The sequence below is a fragment of the Lutjanus erythropterus genome, chromosome 8 (genome assembly GCF_056507025.1).
Source record: "Lutjanus erythropterus isolate fLutEry1 chromosome 8, fLutEry1.hap2, whole genome shotgun sequence".
NCBI classification, from domain to species: Eukaryota; Metazoa; Chordata; class Actinopteri; order Lutjaniformes; family Lutjanidae; genus Lutjanus; species Lutjanus erythropterus.
This window is the reverse complement of record NC_139324.1, coordinates 27,639,751-27,663,110: the sequence shown is the minus strand read 5'-3', so window position 1 is coordinate 27,663,110 and position 23,360 is coordinate 27,639,751. Positions and strand designations below refer to the sequence as shown.

Genomic DNA, 23,360 nt, shown 5'->3' with positions numbered 1-23,360 from the left:
CAGATGTAGAGATGCACCAAAATGAGTCTCTTCTTTGAAGAGGCTATAATCAGTTTTATTTTAACAGTGTATTAAATGACAATATAAATATAATATAACATAATGAATCTGGTCACATGTAGTGAGCTTTACAGTGAGTTTCAGCTCACTTTTTTAGTTCACTCTCACTGCTCTCAAAGTGTCGTTTTCAGTGAAAAGCTTGAAAAACTCACTGTGCACTACCTGCTCAGCACAATCAACAACTGACAAATGAACATAATGTAGAATTTAACAGCTAAATATCCAGATATTTCCCTCAGGAGTTGGTGGAGACCAAAAACGGAGCTAAAAGAAAGTGATTATGATTAATTGGCATGGAGTAAGTAAATATTTAAAAGTACACAAATCGGACTTGGAGTAAAAAAAAAAAATCATGCACTGCAGAAGTGTACAGAAATATTATGATTCATGATCATAAAAAGTTTTTATATCAAGTCAGCACATCTGTCCATATTAACACACTGTCCCTCTCTCCTGTGGGTCGTTTTTTCTTTTACCTGATTTCAGGTGGAGCTGCAGCTCCATCAGCATTCGCTCCTCACGTTAATGTCTTTTTTATTCCATCTAACTCTCCCAAACATAAACTGCAGCTGCAGAAGAAAAAGCTCCGGTCTTCATTTGATGCTCCAAAATCGAAACAAGTTCGAGAGTGCGAGCGTCAAGGCAGTTTGACGTGCATCAAGATGCTTTCAGTGCGTGTTCTGCCATTTAAAACAATGTGTGCACCTCCAAACGTGAGCATCAGACTTTAGTGCATTTTGGCCTAAACTGTTGTTTAAGGTTAGTAAAAGACGGTACTTCTGTTGCCAAAAGACACTTTGTACATCCAGTTTTACTCTGATGTTGAGAAAGGTTTGGGACATAATCAAACTTTTACAAGTGATAGTTAACATTAATAACCTTGATTTTGTTGCTGACTGTGTTGGTCTACTAAGAAAAAGCTGTCACTCAGTTTGTTGCTGACAGCCGTTAACCCTTCTGTTTAAATTTGTAACTTTTCTATTATTATTGTCCCTGTTGGACGCTGTTTGTCCAGGGGTTAGCTTGTTTAAATGCTAACAAATATATACACAAATAGAAAAATCTTTACAGCGAAGAACTGATACAAAAATAAGCAGAAATTTGAAGAAGCCAGGAATAACACAGAGCACTGTGAACAAAGTCATACAGAAACAGATTGACTTTTATTCATGGATGTATAGCTACGAGCATGATGTTACTCTTCTGGCTGTGTTCCACTTTCTATGTATTGAGTTGATTCTGTATCGGTTTTTGTGGTATCAGCAGTCTGAGAGGCACGTCTAAGAATAGCCGAGTTTTTCCCTGCAGATACAGTTGTGACTGAGCAGCACTGACTGATTGTGCTGTTTGTCCTGGAGGGGAACAGCGGTGCCTTAAAGGTCCCAACACTGAGAAATAAATAACCCCACCCTAAACACCCTCTGCTACATCACGTTACTGCCTCTGTACAGTAATTGAGTCTAATGACGTGTTTATTTAAGGAGAAATCTAAATCGCTTAGTGCAGGTTTGTGAGACGTAGACGATTTTCTCCTGCAGATTGGAGCCCCAAAAACATTTATTATGTCGGGATAATTTTTGAAAATAAAACAAGATCATGTAAAACGCATTTTCTTCCAACACACGGACCTGCAGGGCCTTTGTACTCAACATTTCCTCCGGGGTTAGATCGAGTGAAAATAGGACACTCTTCTTAACAATCTCTGTTTGTCACAGATCATAAGTCACTTTATAAATATACTCTGTGTTTTCTCCCAACAGGAATGCCGGACAAAGAGAACATAAGCAACAACTCATATGTGTCAGTCTCCAAACATCAGAATAAGGTAGTTTGCTCGATACGCATGAATTATTTATGTGATGAAGTGTTGCCACGTGCTGCAAAAGACAGAGAGAGGCTGTGAGGGCGAGACAGTGCTGGTTTATTGGCCTTGTTCCTGTCCAGCAGAGTGTTACTGTGAGTAAACACTTTGGCAGCGGGTCAAATCCTGGATATACATCATCCTGTGCTTCTGTTTCGCCTGACGTCCTTAACCGTAAGGCACCTCTCAAACAGAGGATGTAAATGAGCGTGGAATGTGAAGATTGTTTAAAGCTGGTCTAAATATAAGCGAGATGAGTGGAGTTTTTGTCTCCATCCATATCAGTTCCTGTCCCACCTTTCTCCTGTGGTCGTTTCCTGACCACTGGGTTGATAACGTGGCACCGCAGCTGATTTATGGACCCCTGCGCTTTGTTCCTTCCCAGAGTTTAGCCTCAACACGGCGACATGATTGTTCTGTTACGTAAAAAAAGACAGAGGTGGCAAAAGTACACACATTCTTTCCTCAAGTAGAAGTACAGGTACTTGAATAAGTAGCGCCTCAGTTTCTCTACTCAAGGACATTCGCACCAGCTGTTTCTGCACAAAGCTAACCGAACCTCATGTCATATTAATATAATTTGAAGACTATTCTAATTTCAAATAGAATAAAAAATATACATGCTGAAAATAATGAACGTTAACTCTGCTACGATGTGCAAATCATTGTTTAATGTCAACAGCAGAACTTGAAGCATTATGATCAACACAAGAACATGCTTCAGGTCTACTTTTTAACCCTTCTTTTCAATTAGAAATCTTCTCATCTCTACAGGAACACCAAAATCTTTTGTTCAGCCTCAACAGAAGCTGCTTCTCAAAGGGCCTCATTCACCAGATAGCCTCAACATGGTTTAATTTTCTTTCTTTACATTATTTGTAAACTGCACCTATGAATAATCACACCAAAAAGTCAAACTAATTGTTTATTTTAAAAACCTATAATGCTCATGTATAATATTGAAAACAGTTATTAAAAATATCTGAAATTAGAAAATATTTTGCAATTTAATTGAGGAAATAATCATTTATTTTGCACAAATATGTCACCACTAAAATGTGCCAAAGTGTGCTCTTTGTAGATTTTGTTCTTACATAAACATACATTGGCAAATGCCAGAATCTTCAGGAAAGAGGAGTGCCCTTTTGGTTCAAAAAAGTGAGTCCTTTTGTACTAAAAATCCTCTCACAGGCAGCTGACAGATTCACTAGACACCTTTTCTCCACGCCTTCTCAAGACTTCCTTTTGTCTTGTTACGTCTTTTGCATTGTTTTTGTCTTTTGCCAATTAACTGTCATGTGTTATTGTTCTTTTAATAATAGTACTTTCTACTCAGTAGGAGGCACATATACTTGTGTTAAAATGTAGGGAGTAAAAGTTTATATAAATACTCAAGTAAAGTACAGATACCTACCTAAACACAGTAACAAAGTATCTGTAAAAAAAAAAAGAGCAACCTATAGCATATTTTCTTGTTGTGTAATAAACAAACAGTTATAATTTACTTTAACATATAGATGTAATTAAGTTTGAAAGCCCAGCTTCTTTGGATAGTGAGTGGACCAATTTTCTTGTAAATAAGTGATGAACTTTAAAGGCTTCACATAAACGCACGAGCTACGCTGCTCTCTGGAGCGTGCAGAATGCATTTTAAATGTCACAGCCCTGCAGCCCACCCCGTGGCCTCAGCAGGGATAAAAACAGAGATACACACTTATATACAGTAATGCACAGTATCTGTGACCCATTAAGGCAATTGAATGCACCAGTCAGGACTGGTAACTGACTATTATTTTATTGAGAGGCAATAAAGACGCCATGAGTTCAATTAAAATGAACAGCTAATAAACACATAATGTCAGCTGTGAGTCACACAGTAGCAGTGACGAAGGCATCCTGGGGCCCACAGTGACGGGAACAGCACTTGTCTGACACGTTGTTGTCCCCCTGATGTCTTTTATTGCCAATTACTTCACTGCTCTGCAATGACAAACCTTTATTTTCACTTGATTTCTGTGATGTTGAGCTTTGAATCATCAGAAAAGCCTCATTTCATTGTCATCCATGATGTATTTTATTTCAAATCCTCTTATATTTTGTTTCATTTCACTTTGCAGAAGTCATTCATTGAAAGTCCAGCCAAACCCCACCTTAAATGCATTTCTCAGGTAGTAAACTCAATCGCCTTCTGTATGTAGGGACCTCCATCATTACCTGTTTGTGTGGCAGATGCTCAGAAAGACTCTATCGTGCTGAGATTTAACTTGAGTTCTACTGTGTAGGTCCCGTCTGAGAAGATCCTGCGGGCGGGGAAGATTCTCCGCAATGCCATCCTCTCCAGGGCGCCTCACATGATCAGAGACAGGAAATACCACTTGAAGACATACAGGTTAGTTGACATCTTAATTCTTCAATATTTGTGGAAGATTGCATCAATTCAACGTACGTAATGTGTCCCTCAAGGTTACAAGGTTGATTTATTTATCATTTTGCAGCACATTATTGTACCACAAGATGCAAGGTGGAGTCTCTATGCTACTCACAAAAACAAAACTTTTTTAAAAAACATATATGCAGCAAAATGGGTGAACAAATAATAAATGGAATAAAATGAATTGAGGGGTCTCAAAGCTGCTCCGACAGCGGATACTTCTGTATCTCTTGCCTGATGGCAGCAGGGTGAACAGGCTGTGGTTGGGGTGGGTATTGTGAAGCAAGCAGTTTGTTAACATAAAAATCCACAAAAAGACAAAAAAAAACATTAAAGCAATCTGCAAATACAAATATGATGAGTGCAAAGATTAAGAGAAAGAGAGGAAACTTTGAAAAACACAAGGGTTAATGGCAGTGGCCAACAGTGTCCACCGCCTTTTTGCATTTTAGCATTATGGCAAAAATGCAGAAAAGTGCAAATGCAAATTTTACCTCAGTCTTTCTGGATTTTTCCACAGTCTGTGTATTACCTCCAGTAGATGGCAGTTGTTGCACCGGTGTAAGAAGCTAAGCAATGTACATTTTTCTTCTTCTCTCCAATCTTACCTACTTATGACCTCTGGCACGTGTCCATAGCAAAAGATAAGACTTCACAGACAACACAACATGGCTTATCATACTTCATACCATATAAACATTTTTAAAGAAGAATTTAAAAATGTAAATGACAGGTGTCAGGGCATAAAATCACTGATCTGTTTATCTTTACAAATCAAATCTAACAATGGCAGTCAGTGCTAAAAAAACATGGAACTGCCACTTTAAAATTTGATGTCAAGTTGATCGAATTGTGGATTTGGAGAATAGTGACAGCCCTACTGAACATGAGCTTTTCATGGCTTTTTTTTTTAAACACCGTGTTAACAGATTAGTGAAGAAACAGAAACAAAAAACAGGACCAGAACACAGTTAATTAATAAAAACAGACAGTAAGCGAACACATGATCATGTAACCGCTGAGCTTTGTGTAAGATGTTATAAAGCGTTGTGTCTTTCCCAGGCAGTGTTGCGTGGGGACAGAGCTGGTCGACTGGCAGATGCAGCAGAGCTCCTGCATCCACTCTCGTATTCAGGCTGTGGGCATGTGGCAGGTGCTGTTGGAAGAGGGTGTTCTCAACCATGGTGAGACTCGTTGTGATGTCTCTGTCTGCACACGTTGTGTACGTGCGAAGCGGAGATTTTAAATTCAAGCCCTGCTGTCTGTGTTGCGTTGTGTGCCGCAGTGGACCAGGAGCTCAGCTTCCAGGACAAATACCTTTTCTACCGCTTCCTGGATGACGAGCAGGAGGACGCTCCTTTGCCCAGTGAGGAGGAGAGGAAGGAGAGCCAAGAGGAGCTGCAGGACACCCTGCTCCTCCTCTCGCAGATCGGACCTGACGCCCACATGAGGATGATCCTGAGGAAACCGTAAAGAAATCTAATATTAAGTCAAGTGAATCACTGTGATGATGTCTTGATTTCATTTACATAATTGCCTTTTTTTTTTCAGTCCGTCTGAGAGAACCGCAGATGATCTGGAGATCATTTATGAAGAACTGCTCCATATAAAGGCCTTATCTCACCTGTCCACCACCGTGAGTACAGCTGGTCCCTGTGCAGACGTTAAAATCGGTTCTGTCTCCTGAAGCTGTAAAAACTATACTAGACTCTTGTGACATTTAAAGCGACACAGTATTTTGTATTTTTTTAAAGTGGGGTTGGATGAGGTACTTATCCACAGTCAGTCTACTACCTACAGTAGATGGTGGATGACATTGCCCCAGTTTGGAGAAGCAGCAAGAGTACTGGTGTAGGAATGTCCTGCTGTGGACAGGATCAGCAGCAAAATGTACTTTAGCCAACTAAAAAAAGGCTCACCTAAAAAAAATCAATTTCAGTTCAAGTGTATGCTATATTTAGAATATTTTCACTTCTGTCCGACAGCCTTTTTGCAATGACAAGCCATTGTTATATAAACCAAATATCACGCTCTCTAAAGCCACCAGCCTCACTTGCAAAAACAGAGATTTTACCTTGCAGAATAGGAGAGTTGCTGGATCTGACAGCTTGTGTCATTGTGGGACTTTGACATTAAAAATGGCTAGTTCAGATTCATCAGAGAGTCACACAATAACACAAACAAACAAGGTAGAGGTAGAATTACTGATGTATCAAATTGAGTTATTCTTTATTTTAATAATTAATAATTCATACTGGAGACATCATAACTATGAAAGAATGTGTAGAGTTATATAATAAGCAAAATATGTGAAAATAAAGCAACATGTGTTATATTTTAGATTCCTAAAAAGCAAAATACTCTCCCACTGTCCTCTGTATGTGTAATCCAAAATTTAAAAACAACAGCATCATTGAATATTTATTCCCTTATGCCCCTGCCAATCTACATGTGTGCACTTTTTGTTCTTTGATATTTTAGATTCATTCTTTTGCTTTGATGATGCTTTGCACACTTGTTGTATAAACTGGCCCTTGTTATAAAAATAAAGAAAAAACATTTAATGAGAAGGAATGTCCAAATTTTTGACTGGTACTCTATTTAATGACAGTTTCCTGTCAGAAGAGGCTGTCTGATGGCAAGGTAAAGTGGTGAAAATATTTTAAATATAGCTTACAGTTAAACTTGTATTGATTTTTTGGGGTGGTTAAAATATCTTTTGTTGCTGACCTTGGTTGTATGAGTGGGGTTGCATGAATACCTCATATAACCCGACCTTAAAAAAAAATCCAAACTATTCCTTTAAAAAGACAGAAGTGAGTCATTACTTCAAGAGTATGAACAAACACACGTGTTCATGTGTAGTAATCTCAGTACTTATTATCACACATTTACAAATATTTGGATTTCGATGTTCTTCAAGTAAAATCATGAGTTTGTGTTGCTGCACAGTCAAACAGAAAGAAAAGTATTTGCTGCAAACTGAACACCTTTTTTTTGCACGTTAGCTCACATTCAATTTTAGGAAAATCTGTTTTGCACCAGTGGGGTATTGATTAGCAGGAGACTTTGTGAGGCTGCGCTCTTTATGGCTGCTCCCTGTTGCATGACTAAGTAAAAAAAAAAGTTGTGCTGATATTGATCATCCTGAGTTATGAATCCGTCTCCCCTGCTTGCACAGGTTAAGAGAGAGCTGGCAGGAGTGCTGATCTTTGAGTCCCATGCAAAGGCAGGAACAGTGTGTAAGTCATGTGATCAAATCATTTCTTTCCTATGAAGCTGATGTGAAACAGTTTAAAGGAGAGATCTGTAACATATTTACTGTAATAAATCTTAAAATGACTGTGATATGCTATCAGAGACTAAGGAAATGTTAAATTGAAATACTGGTTTCTCTGACAATAACACTATTCTGATCTGTAACTTGTGTTTTTGTTTGGTTTGGTTTGGTTTCTTTATGAGTCGTAAGAAATAAATAATAATTCTTTAGATAGAGTAAATGTTCAGAATGGTTAAACTGAGCAATATGTTAATGGAGTCTGGCAGAAAGTCACTGAACACCAACTCCAGAGTGTGTATTTTCAGAGCGGTGGGCTTTTGTTTTCAGGATAACAGACTTAGCTTTACACTGACAGACAACTGACAGTTATAAACAGCAGATCACCTTACAGTGACGGACTCACAGAAACACCTCGCTTTCACCACAGATCGTATATTAAATAGAATTTCAACCTATAAAATAAGATTTCAAACTATTTAATATACAAAAAAATCTGTGTTTGAGTTGCAGGACTAATTTTTGGACACGCATTTGTTACATACTGCTACTTTATCAATCAATCAATCAATCAATCAATCAATCAATCAATCAATCAGATTTTTTTTATGTAGCACTTTTCACACAAGCAAAATGTAACACAAAGTGTTTCATACAATAAAACAATATCCCCCACCCCCATCCACCTACACACACACTCAAAGCAATGATTTTGTAATTAAATAAAGAACTAAAATAAGAAGAGCACTCATTAAAACAAGAACATGCTATCATACATGAGGAAACATCAGAGGCAGGATGAAAATTTAAAATATAAAGATAAATAAATTTAAATCAATCATTAAATAAAAGCTCTAAACAGTGGATAAAAGTTAATGAAATGCAAAGTGTTAAAAAGAAAACAATCCAGAGACTAAATAATGACAACAAATAGATCTAATAAAATGATATAACAACTAACAACAAATGTATAAATGCATTACAGAGTCAGATTATAATCTGACAGCTGTGTTTCTTTTGTCTCTCAGTGTTCAGTCAGGGAGAGGAAGGCACATCATGGTATATTATTCTGAAGGGCTCCGTCAACGTGGTCATCTATGGAAAAGTAGGTATTCCTCCCAATGGGATGAGACTATTTCTTAAAGCATCAAACCCGACTGATTGATTGATCGATTGGTCAGTAACTGATCAGTCCGCTGTGTTGCGCAGGGTGTCGTTTGCACTCTTCACGAAGGAGACGACTTTGGAAAGCTCGCTCTGGTCAATGACGCCCCCCGCGCCGCCTCCATTGTCCTGCGAGAGGACAACTGTCACTTCCTGAGAGTAGATAAGGAGGACTTCAACAGGATTTTGAGGGTGAGTTTCTGTTTATATTCTGGTCATGCATCAACAGTAACAGTTACTAAGCGCTACTGCCATCTGTTGGCAAAAACTCAGCACCGCAGCCATAAAAGTTACTGAATTTGCCCCTTGAGATTGAACCCCAGCCCTCTGCAACCATTAGCTGAGTCATCCCACTACATCTGAAATATACTGGTAATGACTTGTGCAAATAAAAGGCAGATTTGGGGTTAATTAGCTGTGGATGCAAACTTGCTGTGTGGAAAACCTCCATCTGGGAGCTCTGATGGTGTCATGAATTCAATGTTCAGGCAGCAGCGGAGATTTGACAGGTTGAGCTGGGATGTGACCGGCAGTTTAATCTCTCTGGAGAGAGACAGAGAGCTGAATATGATGTCTGTAGGCAGAATGTAAAGAAAGCAATAGCCACCCTAAATGGCTTAAATATGTACTAGAAATCAGTTGTTGTAATAGTTGTAGATAAGTCATCACATATAATAGAAAAAAAAAAGACAGGGACCGTTTTTCTGTGCAATGAGTACTTTTACTTTTAATACTTTAAGTAAATTTTGCTGATAAGGGTCTGAATGCAGTACTTTGTACTACATTTGACTGAATACTTAGTCCACCACTGTTTATGACATCAGAGTCAGGACATATTCACTACAAACAGAACTAGACAACTTTCCAGTGTAAACAATCTGGTTCATTGTGTTGGACTGATCTGATCTGATCACGTCTTCATCAGCTCACACATCTTCCTGTTCATACCGTATTTTAAAATGTATAATTTGTGTGTGTGTGTGTGTGTGTGTGTGTGTGTGTGTGTGTGAAGGACGTGGAGGCTAACACGGTGCGTCTGAAGGAGCACGGTCAGGATGTTCTGGTGTTAGAGAAGAGCCTCAGCGGCAGTCGAACCTCCAGCCACGGAGCCTCATCCTCCAACTACAAGTAAATCTACCCACAATCCACTGCACTTCACACAGACAGGAAGAGTTTAAATGCAGTGTGTGAGTGTGTGTTTGCTTTACATCTTATTTAAACAAAACAGGCCAAGGAAAATACTAATTTCTGATTATGTTGCAGATGTTGCATTGGGTACATGGTTTATATCACACTGTAATGTAGTTGTATGCAGATTAATATATTTGCTGACAACTATACCTCCAGTAGGCACCATGGGTGTTAATAGTTCAGTATATAGAATATAGATATTTTATAAGTCTTTAAAGGTCCTGGAGTGGAGCTCTGAGGCACAGAGGGATACGGGCACATTCAGACACAATCAGGCGCTGCGGCCAAAAGGACAGGCATCTCATTCAGTATGTTTAGGCTGTGGGCCGTAGGGTGGCGAAAGTTAAAACAGAGTCAACTTTTGGAGTTGCGCAACCTGACGTCACGCTGCAGTGGCCAGTCATGTAAGCTGGAGATCAGACAGCTCTGCAGTCAGCTTACAATATCTTTTAAATCCAGAAGATTTCATGAACCAGATGATATTCCACAGCTGCGTCCTTTGTTTTCTGTACCAGGTTTGGACATCTGGGTCTGTGTTGCAGTTTTGCTGCAAAATAGCAACACCAAGAAGCTTCCTTTGCTTTGTGAGAGAGAGAGAGTGCATGCTGATTTGGAATAGATGGGACCGATCCAATCCAGTATCAGTATCTGGGTCCGATATTGATGGATTTCAATCATCAGATATCAGACTTATGTTACCGATTGACATGCCGATCTCATTTCAAAAGTTCTACATTGCAATTTATTGAAGATATGCAGTGGAAAACCAGATATAAATGAAAGCTTTCACAGAAATTCTACATTGATATTTATGCAAAGGGACACGTTCCAAGGCCATATAGTGAAATACAGCTGGAGTGATGAAATGTAACAGCGACTTCACTTGTTGTTGAAACTATAATAAACCAGCACAAAAATGACAGTCACCAACATTTTGTTGGTGTTTGTAATGCATCATGGGAAATAAGGGCCAGTTCTCAGCACTGTCTGCAGCACAGGTGGATGTAACAAGCCACAAGTACCAAATCCCAGTCCACAATGGTGGGAGGACAGCATCACAACTCTGGCTGGACGTGAACACAGTCCATCAAGATCAACTGACACAGAACTTTTCACCATTAAACTGAAGTAGATTTTCTGCTTCAAGTAAACTTTAGACATCAGAATCTCATCGTAACAGAAAAAAACATTGGATCGTTGTCTAAGATGTGGTCGTGCAAGATAGAGACTGAATGAGCAGCGGGAGCACCGGGAGCAAGAAAGCTGGTGAATTAGAGAAATAATTCAATTTAAAACATCATTTCCTGATTGTTTCACAGCGGTTATGATCTAAACAGCCTTCACACCCTCCACAATGCTGCACAAAGCTAAGGCTTATTGCTGCAATGCCTGATTGCGTCTGAAGACAGCTAAGCTAAGTTAAATTAATCTATGGCTAGATAGATTTTTATGGGACAAAAATATATAGATATAATGGATAAATGAAACAGAAAAATATAGAATAACACCCTCCTTATCCTTACAAACATTTGAAGTGCCCGTTGAAGACTGAACTCTATCCGCCAGAGTGTGACCATGCGTAGGCAGCACATGCACAGAGCAGTCCTGTGCACTGCGGCCAGCAAGTGCTGTCTTAATAGAGGCATCTGTCAGTGCGCCGCGCTCGCTGTAATATAGAGAGACACATTAATGGTAATGATGGCCTCGCTCCTAGGGGGAAAAAGAAGGTCTGGCAAGTCACAATTACTTGTCTGGGGTCGCCCTCTAATCAACTCGGCTCCTCACACATGAGAGTGTCAAGACTGTGTTCTCCGTCCTGAGTGGGGAAGACACAACATGGCTTGTGCACCTCCCTCTTATCAAGTAATGAAAACAACTGAGGCTGGATCGTGTTGATTTCCCTTCACGGAGAAGATGCCCCTACATTTTTTTTTTTTTTTTGGCTTCTCTGACAGCTCTTAGCCTGGACTCCCCTTAATCTTGAGTCGGCTGAGAACTCTGTGATTGTAAATAGGATTGTTATCAAATGAAGCAATCACACACACACACACACACACACACACACACACACACACACACACACACACACACACACACACACACACACACACACACACATTCAAGTAACACAAATCAGTGGAGGGCCGTAGCCGTGGCATTAAGCATTAAGAGCCAGTGTTTCTTGATTAGTGAAGGGTGTGTTTTATTCCCTGTTGCTCCAGATACAAGGTAATGTCGGGGACTCCGGAGAAGATTTTGGAGCACCTCCTTGAAATGATGCGATTGGATTCTCAATTCACAGAGTCAGGTAGTGCTGCTCAGCATGCATCATGCTGTCTAATACAATCTATCAATATGATGATCATTTACTGTGAAGGGTTTTCTTCTATGCAATGTATTTATTCTCTCGTCCTCTCTCTCTCTCTCTCTCCCAGTGTCTTAGGGGCTGCAAAAAAAGATAAATAAATAAATAAAAAGGGAATCAACTGCATATTTATCATGTTTAGTCCACCCAAAGAGGTCTCTGGAGCGCACTTTATCACATTTTGTCCACTTGTAGGGGACTCTAGAGGACACTTTATAATGTTTTGTCCACTCGAATGGCACTCTAGAGTGCACTTTATTGTGAGTCGTCCGCTGAAAGAGCACCCAAGAGCGCACTTGATCACGCTTTGTCCACTTGTAGAGCACTCTAATGCACTTTGTCACATTTTGTCCCCTAAAAGTGCACTTTAAAGTGCACTTGATTATGTTTTGTCCACTTGAAAGGCACTTTAGAGGGCAGTCATCACATTTTATCCACTGAAAATGCACTCTAGAACACCCTTTATCACATTTTGTTCAGTCAAACAGCTTTAGAGAGGGCACTTTATCATATTTTGTCCACTCGAATGGCACCCAAGATGGCACTTTATCACATTGTCTTGGACATTGGGACACTCTAGAGGCAATTCATTGTGTTTTCTGTATCATAGGGGCATCCAAGAGGGCACTTTTGACGCATTTTTTCTAACATGGGGGCGACTAACCTCCGTGCTCCCCTTGAGTCCACCAGTGCTCTCAAAATTTCCTCTCCTCCTCCTCCTGTCTTGCTCTGTCTGCTCGCTCTGCTCTGTCCTGACCTGTTTGTTCTCGTCTATAATTAGCCGCACATCACAGAACTGATCTAATTACTGTCGCTCGTGTGGATACATATGGTTTTCATTTGCCCGCAGAGGTGACAGACACAGGGCCACGTGGATCGAGGCCTGATGGACACTCTTTGATCTGCTCTTACGCTGGCTTCGCAGGTGTTTGACATAACCTTCTGTCTTTTTTTTTTGCCACAGATTCAGCCTTAGATGACTTTGTGCTCATGCACTGTGTCTTCATCCCAAACAGTCAGCTGTGTCCGGTATTGATGGCCCAATATCCTTTCAGCGCTGTGTTACATAATCGGGTTAAATGTTGCGTCACGTCCCTGTGAAACTGACCTTACTCTGTTCTGCTTATGTTGTTTTGATCTTTAACTGCTGTGCACCTACCATGCCCAGGCCTCGCAGGGCTCTGAGCAGGAGAAGCTGGACTACACGCTGAATAACAAGCGCAGGGTGATCCGCCTGGTGATGCAGTGGGCTGCCGTGCATGGAGATCACCTGCAGGAGGAGGATGTCGCGGTGGCCTTCCTGGAGGTCAGCTTTAGACACGAGTAACATAACTAACTAGAGTATAATAACAATAATAATGCGCTATAATGAAAAATTTATTGATTTTTTTAATCTTTCAGTGACAGTTTATGTTGTAGACCAGTGGTTCCCAACCTTTTTCCTTCAGGGTCCTCTTTTCTGTCATTAAGTAAACTGACTAAGTGGCATATTTTATTCATATTTCATATTATATTAGAAATCCTGATATCATGAAATTCTTATGTTTTTTTTGTTTACTTCTAATACTTCTTTTGGACGTGTGTTGCAGGAGTTTCTCATGGCGGTTTCTAGTGACGCCAAAGTGATTCCAACCCTCAGGGATCAACTAACAAAACTGGAAAGGATTGTAAAGCGAAAGTGAGTTACTGTTTTTACCATAAAATGTTGTGAAATCTGTATGCATCATTGTTTAGTCACCGTGTTTCTCCTGTATGTCTTTTCTCTTCGGGTTTTATTGGTAGATGAGCAAACATACTTAACTTTAGATTCATTGTTTCTTTTTCATGTTTTAGCACTGAAGATGCCAGAGTCTCACAGAAAAAGGTAAAATACTGACTCTTTTTCCTTTAAGTTAAAGTTTATGTGTAGATTGTGTTGTGTTGTGATGCCTGAATCTGTTCGACTTTGTCGCAGCACAAAGTCCTCCTGCGGCAGTTCAGTATGGGAGATGAGAAGCTTCAGAAACGTCAGCCCATCAGGAGTAATGATGAAAGTGAGTAAAAGACTTCACGTTTGGGTCAGTGTATAATACAAGTTCCAGACTAAAATCATATATACAATATATTGTTGCTACATGCAGCTGCTATATCTGTTTTTCTTCTGAATCACCCCATGACCCCTGATCTAATGACCTTTAGACTTGGGTAAATCCAACTAACTTTGCAGTGTTGCCTCACCGCTCCCTCATTCCTTCTTGTTGACCGCCCCATGTCTGCTCTGATTCATGCCTCCAGTCCTGTTCAAAGTCTACTGCTGTGACCACACCTACACAACGATCCGTGTCCCTGTGGCCGCCTCAGTCAGGGAGGTCATCGGTGCTGTGGCCGACAAGCTGGGGTCAGCGGAGGACCTGCTCCTCGTCAACCTCAGCTCGGCAGGAGGTGAGAGCGGCGGCAGCTACTTGTTAATCAAATGATTGGGGGCGGCACAAGCAGGGTGTTGTACAGTACTAATGAATCCCCGGCTGATTTAGTGACAAATGAGCTGTCTTTTGCTGCGGGTTTGCTGACTGTGAACGGCTGCTACAGGATGTGCTAAAGAATGGCCTCTAAAGCAGCCTGAGAAAAACCTGAGCTCAGTTTTCCAACACAGGTTGGTGACTCCTTCTTACTGTAGTGTTATTCCATTGTATGTGCCAAAGAACTAATGTAGCTCTTACTCGTCCACACTTGAAAGGCAAGTTAACAAATACAGAGCTGTAGCTTCTCTTTTGCTTGGAGTTGATCATCATGGAGCTCATATACTGTTTATCTAACTAATGAACTTGGGATTTGCAAGAAAAAATAAAGACTGTCAGCAGGTTTCCTGTGTGTATAATGTAGCATGAAAAAGCTCTTGTATGACAGGTAAAATATTATATTAATTATAATATAACAGTATATATTGTCCAGTACTATCATCATCTCTCACACCACAACTACTCCAACCACTTTGTTAAGTATATTTTAGAAATAAAACAAGCACATTTATTTACAAAAGACTGAGCAGCTCTGTGAGGCTGTAGCCACCTGTCAGAGGTGGAGGAAGTACTCAGATCCTTTACTGAAGTAAAAGTACCAGTGCCAATACAAAAGCACTAGCATGAAAACATATTTAAAATACCAGAAGTAAAAATATTAATTGTGCAGAATGGCCCATTCCAGATTCATATACAGTATCAATCAAAAGTTTGGACTCGTCTTCAAAGTTTATTTTAAATGTTGAATAATATGGAATTATATAGTAAGCAAAAAATGTGAAAACGAGGCAAAATATGTTTTATATTTTAGATTCTTAAAAAGCAGAAAGACTCGTGCACATTGTCTTCTGCGGTTGTTATTAAATCAAAGATTTGAGTTTATTAAATCAGAGATTTAATAACACAGTTATTAAAGTGAACAAGACGTGTGTAAGAGTCTTCTTGCTTTTTACTGTCGACCCATGGTCTTCTCCTACGCATCTGTCAACTTTAACTTTAACTTTCAACTTTATTTGCCCCCAGAGGGCAATTGGTTATGCAGCAAGGCACAAGTAAAATACATAAAAGCAATACTATACAATAGCAATGCTCTTAAAAGAGAATAGACATAGAGAGCACTCAGGGAGTGAGCTGAAACAACAATATAGGGATACAGCCATTGTAAATGTAAAAAACAACATCTAGAAAAATTCAACTGTGCAAATTGAATGATTAGCAGCATATAGTACATAATAGGTGCATAGTGACCCTGCAAGTCGACCTACAAGTGTGCAGTTTCAGCAAGTTTTTTACTTTTTGATATTTTAGATTCTTCAGAGTAGCAACCTTGTGCTTTGATGAAGCTCTGCACACTGTTGGTATAATCTGAACCATTTCTTATAAAAATAAAGAAAGAACAGTGAATAAAAAGTGTTTCCAAACTTTTAACTTGTGCTTCACATTATATGATTGGATTATAATTATTGTTGCATTAATTTGTTAATCAGTTTAATTTGCAGCTGGTAAAGGCAGAGCAAAGTTTAATGACTTTATATGTAATGCTGGGTAGAATATGAATTTCCCTCTGAGGATCAATTAAAATGTATCTTTATCTATAAAAGTGATTCCTCAGACTTGACTGATAAAAAGGATTCAAGTTGAATTTTAGTGAAAGAAAGGTCATCATGGTAGCATCAGTATAATAATCTGAATCTGCAAAGTAACAGAAGTTATTAAATAAACTTAGTAGAGTAGAAAGTAAAATATGTCCTTATGAGATGTATTGCAATAGAAGTATAAAGTAGCACAAAATGGAAATACTCACGTAAAGTACCCCAGAATTGTACTTAAGTGCAGTACTTAAGTAGATGTACTTAGTAGAGGTCTGAACTAAATGCTAACATCAGCTTGCTAACTCACTCTCAATGACAATGCTAACAAGCAGATATTTTGCAGTTTGTTAGCACGCTAACATTTGGAGATTAGCGCCAAATGAAGCTGATCCTGATGGCAAATTTGATGGTAATCAATCAAATAGTTATCAAGACATTTCACTAAAGCAGAAACCTGGTGGTGGTCTTAGAGAAAAAGTCAGGGGATCATGAAAGTCAGTAGGAAACATCATCTGGGAGCCATGAGTGAAATCCATCTATCAGTTATTGAGATATTTCAGTCTGCACCAGTGTGGTGGACCAACCAACAGACTGGTATGCTGGCTAAAACAGGCCGTAGAGAGACCTCACTTAAACATCTTCATACAATCTGAGCGGGATCCTCTTTCGTTTTTTGGAGTTATTTTGTCGGGCGTTGGTGTGCAACATTTTCTAAATTATAAATTGAAACCATTTTTAACCCTTGCATGTTGTGTCTTTCTTCTACAGAGAAAGTCATCTTCAAGCCCAATGATATTTCGGTGTTCTCCACACTCAGCATAAATGGACGTTTGTTTGCTTGCCGGAGGGATCAGCTGGATTCTTTGGTGAGCTAGTCTTTCCCAGAACAAAACATGACACACAGCACACTGTCATCATACAAGAGAGGGGTCACTTAATGCAGTGCATGACTGTACATCTCTGATGACTGTTACTCTGAAATCTGTTTCCAAACACGCTTTTTTATATTATTGACTGTAATATTTATAATAATATAGCATAATGTAAATTTGTCTTCCATGTTTTTAAGATCCAGTGAGCTTTTAAGCAGCATTATGAATGTGCAGAATTCTTTATAACTACATATTGCCACTGTTGGACAGAAACCTCGGAGCTCCAGTTTAGTTTGCCGTTTACATTTTCCATTTGTTATTTGTCATGTCTGTCTGTATTTTTTTTACAAATATTTAACTAAAGAAAATAGTAACACAGTTTTTTCATTTCCTGAGAAGTAATGCTTTTAGAGACCTACAGTGTTTCTGTCCAACAGGGAAAATATATTAATCTTTTTATATATTTATTGTACAGTGAAACTACAGTATTTACACTTAGAAGCAGTTTAATTGCCCTCTTGACTTTTCTATTATTTCTTGTTAATATTTTAAGAATGTTCATGTCACAATAAGATATATTCCTCAGTTGGTCCTAGCATTGTTTTTTTTTTTTTTTAATTGCACGACAAAAAATAATAAATTGAATTTTTTCTTCTTTTCTAGACCCCTTTACCTGAGCAGGAGGGTCCCTCCACAGGGCTCTTGGGCAGCTTTGAGTTAATGAGCTCTAAGGATGTGGCGTACCACATGACTTCCTATGACTGGGAGCTGTTTCACTGTGTACATGAGGTATGACTGTGAGACCAGGTGGCATAAGCCGAACCGATTCATTATACGATTTCTTAAATATGGTTTAGATTACTCACAAGACACTCAGTTGTGTTTTTCTTTGGCGTCCAACAGCTTGAACTCATCTACCACACATTTGGGAGGCAAAATGTAAAGAAAACCACCGTGAACCTGGACCTGTTCCTGAGGAGGTTTAATGAAATCCAGTTTTGGGTGATCACAGAGATCTGTCTGTGTTCTCAGCTCAGTAAGAGGGTGCAGCTTCTCAAGAAGTTCATCAAGATTGCAGCCCAGTAAGCAGGACTTTGTCTGACTTTGTTTTCTTTGACTCAACGTGTAGTTTTGTTTATTCGCTACTCTAATGTACATTTTCTTGTTTTCTGTCAAAGCTGTAAGGAGTACAGGAATCTGAACGCCTTCTTTGCTATAATCATGGGACTGAGTAACCCGGCAGTGTGCAGGTTGAATCAGACTTGGGAGGTGGGTAATTATTATTTAGGATATTTTTCTCGTTATACCTTGCTGTCAGACAGCTTTTTCTGATGAGAATCCACCATTATATAAGCCAAGGATCGCTCTCTCTCATTCAACCAGACTCCATTGGCAAAATCAGCAATTTTACCTCGCAGAACACGGGAGTTTCTGGTCTACTGCTGCCCCGATCACTTAGTTTGTTTGTCTTATTATGTGCTATTATGTGACTTATGTGTCACAGAGTAATCAAGTCTAGAGGTTTTACTTACATGTATCTGATAGTACCCCTAACCTGGAGGGTGAAGAAGAGGAAGCTGCACTTTCAAGAATAGAGTAACAGCTGGGAGGTGGGTTAGCTTGCCGAGTAGCTGGCTAACGGTTAGCAGATCCCTCGGTGCAAGCCTCGCCAGTGCCCGTCCCTGTTCTCGTGATCAGTGAGCTCTGTCTTCTTTGTTCAGTTCACGTTGATGATAGATGGATCCCAAAAAATAAAAGTTTTCTAAAACAGAAGTTTGTGAGCTGGAAGGTAGGTGAACTAGTAGCCAGATAGCCTGGGAATACCTCCAGCTTTCACCGAGTGGGTCCAAAGAGTTTGGAGAAAAGTAAACGAAAAAGAAGAAGTATAACCCCCTATCACTCTCAACACTTTGGTGAACTAACCTTTCAAAACAACGTCACACAATAACACAAACAAACTGTCTGATGGTAAGTTAAAGAGATAAACGTTCTAAATATGGACGTTTTTCTGTGTGACTGTGTTTTCTTCTTCGAAAGACTGAAAATTGCAGCCGGCCAAAATTGGAATCTGCAGGTCGGACCCTAAAGAAATCGGAAATGGGAATCGGCTAAGAAAATTGGAATCGGTGCTTCTCTAGTTCTAAAAAATAGTGTACATATTAACTGAACTGACTTTTTATGGTTGGACCTTGTTTTAAGTGACTAAAATGTGTTTTGCTGCTAACTCTGTCCACAGCCGTACATTGCTTAGCTTCCATGCTAGTACTCAGCTGCTGTAGGTAGAATGACTTTGGATAAGTACGTCACACAACCCCATTTCAAATAATCCAAACTATCTCTTTAACTTTTAGTCTTGTTTGTTTTCACAGAAACTTCCCAGCAAGTTCAAGAAGTTTTATGGGGAATTTGAAAACTTGATGGTGAGTTGAAACGGCTCATTTTGTGCTTTAAAGTGTCTCCGTCTTTGAGTTGTTGTGTTGTCTGTCCAAGCGTATGCTGAATTGAAAATCGGTGTTCTTGCACTGTCAGCTCGTCTAGTGTGGCTCAGATCCATCACCGGCCCAGTGATGGATCTGATTAACACAGTGACGGTAGATCTCAGAACAGTGTGATTGTTTCCACAGGACCCGTCCAGGAACCACCGGGCGTACCGACTGGCAGTTGCCAAGTTGGATCCTCCCATCATTCCCTTCATGCCGCTGCTGATCAAAGGTCAGAATTATTTGTCTGATGACTGTTAATTTTAAATTTAACATAGTTTTGACCTTCGTGTCTGTTGTTGAACTGCATCTAAATATTTTCTCTTCCCTTTGCTTTGACTTACTTGCTTTGTTTTTCTTGCAGATATGACTTTCACTCATGAGGGCAACAAGACATGTATCGACAATCTGGTCAATTTTGAGAAAATGGTGAGGCTCTGAAGGTGGAGATAATTGCCTAACACATGGTGTAAATCTTTGTTTAGCCATTCAGTTAACTGCAGATGTCTGTTGCTGATTACAGCTCTTTGTCTTTCAGCGGATGATAGCCAACACAGTGAAGATACTGCAATACTGTAGGAGCCAACCATTCAGTAAGTGTGCATCCCAGAAGCTCGATTGCAAATAATACATTTAACTTAGTCCCCTGGGGCCATATTACAGAAACTTCCTAACTCGCAGATCTTATCTTAACTGTTTGGTAACCATGGTTAATAGGGTAAGGATGTGGGGAAAAAAGCCACAAATGAACAGTTCCAAACTTCCTATCCTAACGTAAGATAGGAAATGTGTATTGCGCATCCTAACTTCCCAAAATCATCTATCCTCACCTTAGAATAACTGTTAAGCTGTCCTAATTTTCACTTTTCTACCTGTAGTAGTAGCTAATGGTAGAGTTGGCTAACTAATACTACTGTTAGCACAGTAATTAACACTGGTAGTGTTAACTAACAGTAGCTAATTGTAGTGTTAGCTAGCTAACACCACCAGCATGGTAGTTAACATTGTTTAACAAACAGTAGTTAACAGTTGTGTCAGCTAACTAACGCTACCGTTACCATGGTAGTTAAACTCCATTAGTGTTTGTTAACAATAGCTAACAGTAACTAACAGTAGTTAACAGTAGTGTCAGCTAACTAACACTACTGTTAGCATGGTAGTTAACACTGTTAGTGTTACAATAACAATAGCTAACAGTAGTGTTAGCAAACTTACTTAATCCATATTGGTGGAGACTGTGACTGCTATCACTGCATATCTTTGGATTTTCAGCAAAAAGTTAGGTGCCCAACTTTGTTTTTGCCCTGTTTTTTGTATGTTTCAGTGTATTTTTAGTATGTTTCACTGAGAATAACTAACACTTACAACATTGTTTAGCTTGGCAAGATGAGAAAAGCAGTGTAGGTTGTTAGGTAACTGACAGAAATTGATAGACAATGCTGGATTCAGTGGATTTCCTAACCTGAGATAAGTTTGTTAGGATTTGCCTCTGTGATAAATTGAGAAAAAATTCTATCTTAGATTTTTCCTTTGTAACACTTAAGGGAAGGGACTTTCTTTGAGGGAACTTGTATCATCTGTCCAATTTTGCCAGGTCCAGATTCACCTCTGGCCAGCAAGAACCACCCAGAAGTTCGGACATACGTGCGTCAGCTCCACGTGATCGACAACCAAAGGACGCTAACTCAGCTCTCTCACGGACTTGAGCCACGCAGGTCTTGAGATCACTCAGGGACAGAAATGTTACACTGATGCTGCTTCACCACATTGGGATGAATTTACTCCAGTACAGGCTGTCACATGGAGGACCTAATGAAGTATCAGATAATGAGATATTGTTTCAGACGCCGTTGCCTGACTTGTTAAGCCTTTTATTACAGTAATTTGTGGTATTTTAACAACAGTAATTGTTGGTGGGTGAAGTACCTCTCATATCACTGTGCTGCAGATATCACCATCATCTCCGAGTCAAACAAGAGCGACAGTCGAAGAAATTAATCTTTGGGGGATCTCATTCATCAGATTAACGTTTTAGACGTAAACACTATGTGATGCTGATGCTTTAAGAATGCAAAGTCTTGATATTCCTGATATTCAGTTGTTTCGTATATTTTGTATCAAACAATATTTATACATATTTAAGTTTGTGAGAATCCTATGTGTTGTAAACTGTATACAAATATTTATTTTGACCTCAGCATGCAAACAATTATTATGATTGTTTGACTTTTTATTAATGTGAGCACATTTCTCTTTCTGAGATACAGTAAATGTCTGACAAACTTTTGTGTGCTTTAAGTATTAAATATTTTAGATGTATTTGTGTGATGTATTGTCATTATTGCTTTGTTTTGTTATTTCATCAGTACATTCTTTACAGTCATAACTTTATATAGTTAAACTGGTACATTTATACTGTACATTCTCCACAAATAATCTGTTATTAACAATATTTATATTTACGTATTTAAATATGTTTAAATTTGTTATCTTCCCAATATGAAATCTGCATGAAATAAGGTTGGTATTAAAAGTCAAAAATCAAAAGTGAGCCCTATGTTTCTCATAAGTAAGAGTAGAATCTAAAAATATTTTTTTTTTAAAACCTACTACTTTAAAGTATCAGAAGTGAATGTATGTAGGGTGGTAACACAATATCATTACATTAGCACTGATGGATTAATGTGTAACCAGCTGTTCTTGAGTACATTGTAAAGCAGGACGTTATAATTATGAGCTTATCATCTTACATACATTCAGTGACCACTTAATTAGAGACACCTGTAAAATCTAATGCAGTCCATTACAACAGCTCAGCCATAAACTCTAACTATAAAAAAATAATAGTGTTCAGTATTGATTGACACTTTCTGGGAGGTATTAATTTAGAATATATTGTGATTTAAATACATCAGTATAATGCAGTACAGTGCATCACTACCTCTAACAATAAGACAATACTAAATATATATTTGAATTAATATGTCACAATATCAACAAAAAATTAACACTGAATGTCAAATTTGACACAAGGCAATTCAAAATGCTTTATATAATGCATGAATTCAACATTTAAAAGACAATGAAAACAAAATAAAACTGACAAAAGATTCCAAAATTTAGCAGAATTCCAGTACTATTAATTTTTAGGCTTTAAAGTAACTTTTTCCTAAAGTTCACATTATGAAACATTTAAAGGCATACTATGCAAGATAAACAAACAAAAAAAAAGAACAAAACACAACAAAATGTATAGACTCTGTAGTTTAGTTTTTATCAACTTCAGTGTAAGTTTTAGTTATTTTACTGGGGGTTTTTGCCAATACAGGCACAACACTTTTTGAAGGCTCACAGTCATCAAGCCTCAATAAACATCTGCACCAATGCCTGTTGTCAACATGCCACCAATGTTATTGTTGACAAATTTGACCAAATTGACAAGAACTATTATACCTGGGTCCAGACCAATCCACTCACTCTGCTGAGTTGAGTTATGACCTCATAATAAATTGAATATTCAGTCTGAAAGATGATAACTGAGACATTTCTTATTTATCTTTTAGTTGGGT

At 38.8% G+C, this 23,360-nt stretch overlaps 1 protein-coding gene across 4 annotated transcripts in view; it reads left to right on the top strand.

The window, feature by feature from the left end:
* rapgef4a (Rap guanine nucleotide exchange factor 4a) overlaps positions 1–22,110 on the top strand; it is a 56,928-nt gene extending 34,818 nt beyond the window's left edge. For 3 of the 4 annotated variants that reach the window (XM_084725139.1, XM_084725143.1, XM_084725142.1), the window contains 26 exons: positions 1,821–1,885; positions 4,039–4,089; positions 4,204–4,310; positions 5,415–5,536; positions 5,638–5,821; positions 5,904–5,988; positions 7,534–7,594; positions 8,658–8,734; positions 8,839–8,985; positions 9,806–9,921; positions 12,207–12,292; positions 13,314–13,392; positions 13,505–13,655; positions 13,939–14,027; positions 14,183–14,213; positions 14,304–14,382; positions 14,624–14,770; positions 17,208–17,305; positions 17,975–18,100; positions 18,215–18,393; positions 18,490–18,580; positions 19,681–19,731; positions 19,936–20,023; positions 20,156–20,220; positions 20,330–20,384; positions 21,386–22,110. In XM_084725139.1, the coding sequence (XP_084581265.1) occupies positions 1,821–1,885; positions 4,039–4,089; positions 4,204–4,310; positions 5,415–5,536; positions 5,638–5,821; positions 5,904–5,988; positions 7,534–7,594; positions 8,658–8,734; positions 8,839–8,985; positions 9,806–9,921; positions 12,207–12,292; positions 13,314–13,392; positions 13,505–13,655; positions 13,939–14,027; positions 14,183–14,213; positions 14,304–14,382; positions 14,624–14,770; positions 17,208–17,305; positions 17,975–18,100; positions 18,215–18,393; positions 18,490–18,580; positions 19,681–19,731; positions 19,936–20,023; positions 20,156–20,220; positions 20,330–20,384; positions 21,386–21,513 (2,558 nt within the window). In that variant the 3' untranslated portion in view covers positions 21,514–22,110. The remainder of the gene's footprint in view (positions 1–1,820; positions 1,886–4,038; positions 4,090–4,203; positions 4,311–5,414; positions 5,537–5,637; positions 5,822–5,903; positions 5,989–7,533; positions 7,595–8,657; positions 8,735–8,838; positions 8,986–9,805; positions 9,922–12,206; positions 12,293–13,313; positions 13,393–13,504; positions 13,656–13,938; positions 14,028–14,182; positions 14,214–14,303; positions 14,383–14,623; positions 14,771–17,207; positions 17,306–17,974; positions 18,101–18,214; positions 18,394–18,489; positions 18,581–19,680; positions 19,732–19,935; positions 20,024–20,155; positions 20,221–20,329; positions 20,385–21,385) is intronic. The other variant, XM_084725140.1, reaches the window with a different exon arrangement.
* The last annotated feature ends 1,250 nt before the right edge of the window (positions 22,111–23,360 follow it).